Source organism: Tachysurus vachellii, chromosome 17 (assembly GCF_030014155.1).
Source record: "Tachysurus vachellii isolate PV-2020 chromosome 17, HZAU_Pvac_v1, whole genome shotgun sequence".
Classification (NCBI taxonomy): domain Eukaryota; kingdom Metazoa; phylum Chordata; class Actinopteri; order Siluriformes; family Bagridae; genus Tachysurus; species Tachysurus vachellii.
In genome coordinates, this window is record NC_083476.1 from 3,822,396 (window position 1) to 3,832,451 (window position 10,056).

The 10,056-nt window shown below is 38.8% G+C and overlaps 1 protein-coding gene across 2 annotated transcripts; it reads left to right on the forward strand.

Annotated features, from left to right (window-relative positions):
* The first annotated feature begins 1,264 nt into the window (after positions 1 to 1,264).
* LOC132859580 (globoside alpha-1,3-N-acetylgalactosaminyltransferase 1-like) lies at positions 1,265 to 5,822 on the forward strand. 2 transcript variants are annotated; one of them, XM_060890331.1, is made up of 3 exons: positions 1,265 to 1,508; positions 1,964 to 2,029; positions 4,167 to 5,822. In XM_060890331.1, exons 1-3 carry the CDS (start codon positions 1,475 to 1,477, stop codon positions 5,096 to 5,098), a joined length of 1,032 nt encoding a protein of 343 aa, XP_060746314.1. In that variant the 5' UTR covers positions 1,265 to 1,474; the 3' UTR covers positions 5,099 to 5,822. The 2 variants fall into 2 exon arrangements, with proteins under 2 accessions (XP_060746314.1, XP_060746315.1); XM_060890332.1 differs by lacking the exon at positions 1,265 to 1,508 and having other exon boundaries at positions 1,997 to 2,029; positions 4,118 to 5,822.
* The last annotated feature ends 4,234 nt before the right edge of the window (positions 5,823 to 10,056 follow it).

Sequence of the window (10,056 nt, forward strand, 5' to 3'; positions counted from 1 at the left end):
CATATGACTAATAAATCTGACTAATGAATAAATCTGACATATTTATTGTAATAAATTGATGTTAGTAAAGCAAGCACAAATGGTGCAATGTTTGTTCATCATGATGCTCAATGAATCACCTGGATCATATATTCATAGGACAAAACTGCATTAAGACTTATGTTTACAACAGGAGTGTAGCTCAAAAAGCCTGGTTTAGTGTGCAGTTTGCCTGGTTCTGTGATTGTAGCCCCACTTCTCTGCCAGCCGAGAGTGTATAAAAGTAAGATGAGAGAATATAAAGAATGAGAGAGAGAGAGAGAGAGAGAGAGAGAGAGAGAGAGAGAGAGAGAGAGAATAAAGAATGTTCACATGCATCCTGTAATTTATTCTATTTTCAGTGTATTCAGTGTTTATATATGTTAAATGATTAAAAATGTTTACAAAAAAACAATATAGTTTCATTTATGTATGAATATTATAATATATGATTTTTCATCATAATAAACTGTAAAGTTATCTTGCAAGCCAATGCTTTGTGGTCTGTGTGTAGGATTTCACAGGGATTTATATTTTTTAAACTGTGGTCTACTCCATGGGTCCATTATGAGGAACACACACACACACACACACACACACACACACACACACACACACACACACACACACACACACACACACACACACACACACACACACACTGCTAAACAGGAGACGAGACAAAAAGGAAAAAAAGGCGTTATACCGCCATCTTGTGGCCTGAATATGAAACACATCAAATATATTTTTAATGATGAGTATTTAGTGATTCTGGTGTTAATTTTAGTTGATGGTGTATTTTCTGTGATAAGTAAGGTGTTGTGAGCCACATAATAGCATTTCATTGGAGGGGAAAATATCAACAAGCTTTTATTCATTAGAAATAGACATAGATGCAGTGGAAACAACAAACGCTGGACTCTGTCAATGATACTAACATGAAAGTTGAAGCATCAGATGTTGATCATTCAAATGCTGCTGCATCATTCTCTTTGGGATGTTAAATCCCACTGTTTCCAAGCTGAAACCAGACCTATATTTCACTGAATTGAAAGGAAAGAAAATTGCAATTCCATTTACGGTTGGAAATCAAAGGTTTAATTAATAAGACTATTAAAGGCAATATTTTATTACATTACGTGGCATTATCAGCAGGCACCAAATCAGTGAGATTTATCCATCCCCCTTTTTTTTTGCATGCACTCCTTTCTCTTTTTCAGTCTGAAATCTGTTCACCAGGATACTTTAAACATCTGGTTGTTCTGGGTTAGAGCCAGTGTAGATTCCTAAAACCCCATCAATTACAGAGAGAGGGGGATTCAGAGTAAAGAAAGCAACAGATGAGAATGTAACAGAGAGAAGGGAAACATAAGAGAAGGAGTGACAGAGAAAACTGGATTAAAACTAAAGCAACAGCAGTGAGAAGAGAGAGAGAGAGAGAGAGAGAGAGAGAGAGATGGCACTGTTCCCATACTGCAGGCTGCCTTCAGGTCTGTAAGACTTTGCTCTTCTACTTCATTTCTCTTGGTCACTTTTCCTTAAAGCTTGCATCGCTAATCGATAATAAATCTGATTTGTTTTTTTTTTCTTTTTAATATGCAATCATTCACATATTTAAGCATTTACACTGCGCTTCGTTCCAAGTAGCCAGCAGTTCTTCATCAGTTAGAAAAACAGACGCAGGCTTTCACTAAACAACTTGTGGGGAGGTTTTGAAATGTGCATTCCTTTCATTTTCTGCTCTCTGCTGGATCTCGCCACAAAAAGTTCTTGCTAAACTCACCAAATGGTTTCAGTTCAATAAGTTTAATCGTACATGAACATGAACCTAAAGCTGTGCAACAATGGCGTGACTTTATGCCCACTGCTGTGTTCATGTTTATGTGCTACACTTCAGAATTTTATGAAAGTACATGTATCTTTATTTAATGGTATGTTTTTCCAGGATTTTCTTTTGGAAATCGGAAGCCACTGATTGTCTTGGGTGTTTGTCTTCTCGCTGGATTGATCTGTAAGTGCAAAATCTTGTCCATGTCACATTTCTTAAATCGATCACATACGCCTGAGCCAAACAAAACAGACAAAAAAAAGGATCATTTGGTTTAGGGTAATAAATTGTCAGTGGTTTTTAAAGTCTACTGTAAATGAAAAACCATTCAGCATTAATTTTTCTAATGTTTAATTGATTGATATAATCATTCATTCATTCATCTTCTACTGCTTATCCGAACTACCTGGGGTCACGGGGAGCCTGTGCCTATCTCAGGCGTCATTTATCATCTAATAAGTACAGCAGCGTGAAAATGTACACAAGTATATTTTAACCTGAACTTTAACCCTGTAGAACCCTTAAGATTAGCTGGCTTGGTTAAAAAACATAACAAACAAACAAACAAACAAACAAACAAATAAATAAATAAGGGGGGCACGGTGGCTTAGTGGTTAGCACGTTCGCCTCACACCTCCAGGGTTGGGGGCTCGATTCCCGCCTCCGCCTTGTGTGTGTGGGGTTTGCATGTTCTCCCTGTGCCTCGGGGGTTTCCTCCGGGTACTCCGGTCTCCTCCCCCGGTCCAAAGACATGCATGGTAGGTTGATTGGCATCTCTGGAAAATTGTCCGTAGTGTGTGATTGCTTGAGTGAATGAGAGAGTGTGTGTGCCCTGCGATGGGTTGGCACTCCATCCAGGGTGTATCCTGCCTTGATGCCCGATGACGCCTGAGATAGGCACAGGCTCCCCGTGACCAAAGGTAGTTCAGATAAGCGGTAGAAGATGAGTGAATGAATGAATGAATGAATAAATAAATAATCAATCCAATTAAAGTAAAGCACGACAAAATATTATATAAAATAGCTATATGATCATTTTAGAAAGCAAAAATAAAAGTCAAATTACCCAAAGAACCCATTTTAGAACCTGAGACAGGGTTCTAAGAAGTACCTAATATTAGAGTTAAACAGGAGTATATAAACACACTGTATAGCCAAAAGTATGTGGACACAAGAAATGTTTAAGCACAGAATTGTATAGGATGTCATTGTATGCTGTACCTTTAGTAATAACGTTCACTGAAGCCCCAAGAGAAGACATGTGCACTAAGCGAGGTCTATGAAGACATGGTTTGCATGGAATAAACTGAGTGTCCTGCACAAAAGCCTTGCTCTTAACCTCACTGAACACTCCAGTGGATGAATCAGAAGCATGACAGCATCCTTGGCTGACATCACTGCCTGATCTCACTAATGCTTTTATGGCTTATCACAGCCACACTACAAAATCTACCGAAGTGCTTTCCCAGAAAAGTTATTATCACAGCCAGGAGAGGGGATTAACTCAGTAATGGAAAGGAGTGTAAACTGGTCAGGTGTCCACATACTTCTGGCCACATTGGCCGTAAGAAGTAAGAAGTAAGATGAAGCTTTTACGCTGTTTTTATAAATAACATAATTAGTATTCCTAATGGGGGCACGGTGGCTTAGTGGTTAGCACGTTCGCCTCACACCTCCAGGGTCGGGGTTCGATTCCCGCCGCCGCCGTGTGTGTGGAGTTTGCATGTTCTCCCTGTGCCTCGGTGGTTTCCTCCGGGTACTCCGGTTTCCTCCCCCGGTCCAAAGACATGCATGGTAGGTTGATTGGCATCTCTGGAAAAATTGTCCGTATTGTGTGAGTGAATGAGAGTGTGTGTGCCCTGCGATGGGTTGGCACTCCGTCCAGGGTGTATCCTGCCTTGATGCCCGATGACGCCTGAGATAGGCACAGGCTCCCCGTGACCTGAGATAGTTTGGGTAAGCGGTAGAAAATGAGTGAGTGAGTGAGAGTATTCCTAATATTGTCTAAAACAATGTATATTTAGAAACTTCTAGATCTTCCATCATATGAGGTACAAATGATCCTGAGGGAACGGGCAAAAAAACAGAATATAAAACGTCAAGAAACGGGTAAAATAAGCAAAATCTAGGTCATTAAAGTGATATTTCATGCTATAAACACATTAAATTCAATAAATGTTTCTAAATATAAAAAAAAAAAAAGTGGACCAAATCATTGGAAATAACAAAATTATTGTAGCTTCAACCAATGGAAGTCATATGTTGGTACAGATTGCTGAGAAATTTTGAGAAATGGTTCTTCTCATCGAATGTTCTTCAGACTTTCTAAAGGAGAAGAGAATGTTTGCTGTTCCTAACGACGCCATCCGTTTGTTCTCTGAAGTGGAGCAAATCCGATCAGGATCGTACAGTAAAGAGGTTCCTGTGATGACACCTTGGGGTGCCCCTCTGGTATGGGGAGATAGTGAATCCTCTGTCTGGCGTAGAGACAAGGTTGCTCATCTTGGTGCTCACACTGGCTTGGCGATCATGGCTATCGGGAACTACAATCACTACATACGACGCCTCCTGTCTTCTGCCGATCTCTACTTTCTGCTCAATTTCTACGTCACTTACTACGTTTTGACTGACAGACCAGCAGAGCTCGATCCTCCCTTGAACCTATGGCTGAACAGAGAGCTGCGTGTCATTCCTGTAGCTGAGATGCCAGGCTGGGACAGGCTCGGTCTACGGCGCATGGCTCTGCTTGCAACCCTCATCAAGGAGCAGATAAATCTGGAGGTAGATTATGTCTTCTGCATTGATGCTGATCAGGAATTCACAAACCCAGTAGGCACAGAAATCTTAGGGAAGCTGACAGCCACACTGCATCCTCTGTTCTATGGAAAACCTAGGTACACTTACCCATATGAGAGAAACTCAGACTCACTGGCTTATGTTGCCATGGGGGAAGGTGACTATTACTATAGCTCTGAGTTCTATGGAGGCTTGTGCTCCAAGGTGTTAGCCATGGTTCAGACATGCTCTCTACTCATCCTACAGGACCAGGAGAAAGGAGTTCGAGCCCAGGAATTAGAGGAAAGTTACCTGAACCGCTATTTGATCAGCAATAGACCCACTTGTGTCCTTTCACCAGAGTACAACTGGTGGGATTCACCTGGAGTCCCTGGAGTGCCAACTCAGAGGCTGTGCTCTATCGGCAGACAATGCTTATCGACAGGCAACTACAAAGGAAATCCGAACGCTTGCTGATCGGAGGAAATAAGAGGACAATTTGCACACACAAGAAGGAACAACTGACTTATCATATCAGTATGAAAAGCATGAATTAAAAAAATTGAATAAAAAAAGTTTAGAATTGAGTAGCTACTGAATAGCTTGATTACTAATAGGGTCATTTACAGGTTGTACAAAATGATTTACATAAAACATTTTAGAACCCGATACTGGGTACTGGAATGCTATAAAAATTGATTTTACAATTGTCAAATATACATTGCACCTTTGCTTATAATAAAGACATCATGAGAACCTTTTAATTTAAGATTAGGACCAACATGAATGCATTGTATGCATTCCAGAGTTCGGGACATTTCTTAAATGACTGACATTCTTGTATGTTAGTGTTAGCACTGGAGTTTCATTTCCAAGCTATGTGATTGGACGATTTTGAGTTTGAATCCCGGAACTGTTTGTTGAGCCCTTAAACAAAACTCAAAAGTTTAGCTCGTATCATCTCTTAAAATGTAAGTTATTCGATAAAGTTGCGAGAGGATATAACTAAGCACTAAGTAGCGATCATTTCTAGACATGTTTGTAATTTGAATGCATGGATTTTTTTTAAATTAAGGAAATACGACGCACCTTTTGTGTTTCTTGTACTTCTGTTTAATTTCATTCTCAAGAAGCCACTCAACACCACTTTGACGACTTCCAACAAGCCTTAATAATACAAAAATAAACATTTACTACGGTTCTTTTATTCTCTGTAATCCTTTAGGTGTTAGCAAGCTTGTGGAATGAACTCCGGCCATGAGCACTGTGTATCTTTTCCTTTAAATGGAACAGGAATAACCTGGTTTGCTCTGGTTAATCAAGCGACCTGCCACACCAGCTGTGTCTGCTATGTGATATGGCTCAAACATATGTGTTTTCGTGTGATAAGGGATTAACAGAGTTGGTACCCAAGCTGACTTATTCTATTGGTCAAACATTAACAGAACATGGTTTTGCACAGTCTCTATATCTTAAAAAGACAGCTGCTCTACACATATCCTCTCCTGACCAGCTCATTGACAATGACTCACAAAGACACACAAATGCATCCCAGAGCTATATAACAGAATAGCAAGAAGCTCATCTTGACTCCTTGCTATTTTGATATATAGCTCTGGGATGCATTTGTGTGTCTTTGTGTGTCATTGTGCACTCTGTAAACTCTGAATTAGAGAGGGGGAGTCATCTGTCTTCCACTGAACAGATTCTCTGCTTATGGGATTTCCACTAGCAAAAAAAAAAAAAATCACCACAGGGGCAGTAATATTGTTTGTATTGTTTCACCAGCAATCTTTTTCTATTTTTATGCTTTTTTTCCTAGCTCTCACATATCATTGTTACACCCCAGGTGCTTCCCTCTCACCTCCTTTACACTTTCTTTATAGTCAGCTAAACATGTGTCTGTCCCAAACCATAGTATCCCACACCATGACACGCCGGACGGAATGAACAGCTTACAAACATGCACACGCTGCTTTATAAGACTGAGATGTCTTGATCGTAGTCAGTCGGTACGATATTTATTATACACCCACATGCAGGAAGAAACTATATAAACACAGATATACAAATTATTCACTCCTCCGTTGTCTCATGTTTTAGGTGAACAGGTTTGTAATTAGCCTATCACTGCAATGCAATGTCCTTTTTTTTTCTTTTGGTGCATTTTACATCTAGTCCATTGTATTTTGCACCTGCTTCATGACAGATACAAGAAGAGAAAACCCTCTTTACGAAGCTGTGGTGCTACTACTGTGGAGTATGGAGCAGATTTCCTCTTGTTCTTGTATCCTGTTATATAATCATGTAGCAATGTTAGTGATTTACAAACTAAGGAACATTTACACAGGAAACTAAGGAGGTAATGGGCAACTGGAGTTGTGTTGTTGGTTTTTCTTCTGCCGGGAGCGGGTACGGAAACGTGTGTGAGACACGTCCGGTGTGGCTTGGCTGACGTCTAGACGTGAGTCATGAGACGGTCGTGATGCAATGCTTACACAAAACATCTGGGCTGAATTGGGGATAAGAGTAAATAAATACAAGAGCAAACAAGAACAAACAGAATGCACATACATGTATATAGAGAGACAAATATGTCTTTTTTAGATGAAGACAAATATGTCTTTTTTAGTCTGATCGTGATTGAAAAATCTGACCAAGTCTGTAATACTGATCTCAGGAAACGAATCGCATCCGTTCTTCATTATATATTCTTCATTATGCAGGTAGGCAGGCTTTGTGAAGTTAAACCACACCACACCACAGCTTTGTGCACAAACATTTCACCAGGATAAGCACTACTTGTGTCAACAAAGATGAGGTACTTCGAGAGAAGAAACGTGATCAAGCTCTAACATGTCTGAATCGTCTCAACTATCAGCTATTGTCCTGCTTACAGGTGTGCGGACGAGCTTCCATTCATATGAAAAGAAAGATGAAAGCTAATCAAAGCTCTGTCGCACTTCTGGGTTTTAATACTTGAATGACTTACAAATGGATCCAAACAACGAGCATGCCTTTAAATTTCTGTGAATGGAGGATTTCATAAGAAACTGATGATTCTTTAGGTTAAATGTTGGTTGAAGCTGGTTGAACACTCCCACTCAATAAGATTACAACTGGCATCCTGGGTCAAACAGGGTCAAAGAGAAAAAAAAATGCATACATGTTATATAATTGTATAGCATTTATATAATTAATAAAAATAATTCGGATCTGTTCATTGTTCTGAAATAATATTACAATAACAAAATTGTGAGGAGTTTTTATTTATCTATCCGATCTTACATAAAACATTTTATAGTAGACAGAAAGACATTTTTAGAAGACATTCGTATCAAGCACTTAACCAAAAACCATAAAAAACCATACCACCGGAGGTGCTAACTAATTTCCATGCTAACTAATTTCCAGGTTTTAGGACTAACTCCAGCAGTACAACATACTGCACCACTGAATTTCCCATAAGCTGAAGAATTCAGTAATTCTCAGGTATAACACAGAGGCTTGTCCCGACAGCTCCTCTCACACTTTTCAAATCTAAACACGCACCGGTGGAAATCACATCTTGAAGAACCTAATCCTCTTTTTTTTCTTACTGTGTTACATGCCAATCTGCACAAACATATACACATGCATTTGTTTTCCTACAGCTTCTTGTGTGGACATACAGAATAAGCTCAGGGTGTGGCAACTTGTTTTTGTAAGCTTGGCCTAATCTGGTGGATTCACACAGCCACCCCCACACCCAGTCTGAGACCATTCATTGCACCACACCAAAACATGATCACATTGCCAGGACTGGCTTAGTGAGATAGTGCAGGTGTGTATGCAGGGTATAAAAAATGCCCCTGAGGCATGCCTTGACATCTGTCAACTGAAAGCCTGTCATTTGTAAACACTTTTCTGACTGATGGAGCAGAAAAGACACTGTATTCTGGGACATTAAAAGGAAAAAATATTTCTTAAACGTTACTACAGTCATAGTACGTATTCATATTTCTTTAAAAAAAAATCTTTTCATTTTCACATAGGATGATCTCCATGCAGACTTTGATTGTAGAAAAATACAATTAGCTTAAAAAGTGGAAAACATGCTCGTTTAATTACTATCATTACCTCTGGACAAACTGTAACCTATGCTAATTAAATAAGGCACAAAGCTAAGAAACGAATTATCGTATTTTAACAGGCAACCTGTAATGACAAACGTACTCATGATGTAATGCGACTGGAGTGGAATATACAATGCTTTTAAGGACATGTTAATCATGCAAGCTTTTTTTTTGTTCAGTGTAACTATAAACTGTACATATAAACATATAAAAAGTACAAAGGTTCATTCAATAATAAATTCAATGTTGTAATTGCTCAGAACGTGCAGCTGTTGGAAAATACCCTCCCTGTTGTGGATTATTTTCTTATAGCAGCAACATCCCAGAGTGTGTTTTATTCCTTAAATAACTCCTGATTATTTTTGGTAATTACCTTATAACTACCATGACAAGTAGTAGCTGCTTAACTTGTTGTACTAGGTTTCAAGCAACAACACTCACCATAGAAACAACTCATTTCTGTGTTTCTAATGAACATCATCAACAGCTCTGAACCAAAACGAAAGCATCATACATATTGTAGTCTAGATGAACTAGAATCATCTCAAGCAGGTAAACTTATTGGGACAAATACGGAGCCGCTATATTTAGCGCCCTTTTTTAAGAGCGACAATCCCTTGAAGAACTTCCAATGAAAAAAGTAAAAAAATCTAGAGACTTTCTGAGCTGAAATTTTCTTTTAATAGAAATAAAAGCAAGTTATTTTATCTATAGCAGTTTCCTTTGCAGCTTTTTCGAGATTTTGAGAATTACATTGATATATTTGGAGAGTAAATTTTGGAAACCTCTTACAGAAACTGTTCTCTCTTTTTGAAGGAGTTCACCTTGAAGGCCATCAGAGGTTTTTCTGTGTCATAACAGCTGTAACACATAATGCCTTATGGCATAGTGCATCATCTTTAGGTGGAAGTGTATTGAATGTGTCCATATGCCACAGCACATTAGGAACTCTTAGTACAGGATATGCACATTGCTATATGTCCAATACATATTATAAATAGTATATGAATATCCTGATTTGGTGTGTACGATCTGTGTGCTGTTGGATCAAATATACTAGATATACTAGAACAGTCCAGGTTATCATAGGTCCACCTGGGTGTGTATGTGTGTGTGTGCATGTGTGTGTGTGTGTGTCCATGGAATCTGATCAGTTGTGCTATTAGTATTGTGTATTAAATCATATTATAAATTGGTCTAAGTATAACGATATACATATATTTTTTCAAATATTCTGACATTAATCTTGAAATATTGTTATTTTATGCACAATTTATTTAACACTGGGCCTAAAACTGTTACAGATGTCTTCTTTTAATA

Bases quoted from the DNA above. Each gene is read 5' to 3' on its own strand.
- LOC132859580 (XM_060890331.1), top strand. From the start codon at position 1,475: ATGGCACTGTTCCCATACTGCAGGCTGCCTTCAG. The intron at 1,509-1,963 runs GTCTGTAAGACT...ATGTTTTTCCAG, and splicing joins ATACTGCAGGCTGCCTTCAG to GATTTTCTTTTGGAAATCGG. The intron at 2,030-4,166 runs GTAAGTGCAAAA...AATGTTCTTCAG, and splicing joins TCTTCTCGCTGGATTGATCT to ACTTTCTAAAGGAGAAGAGA.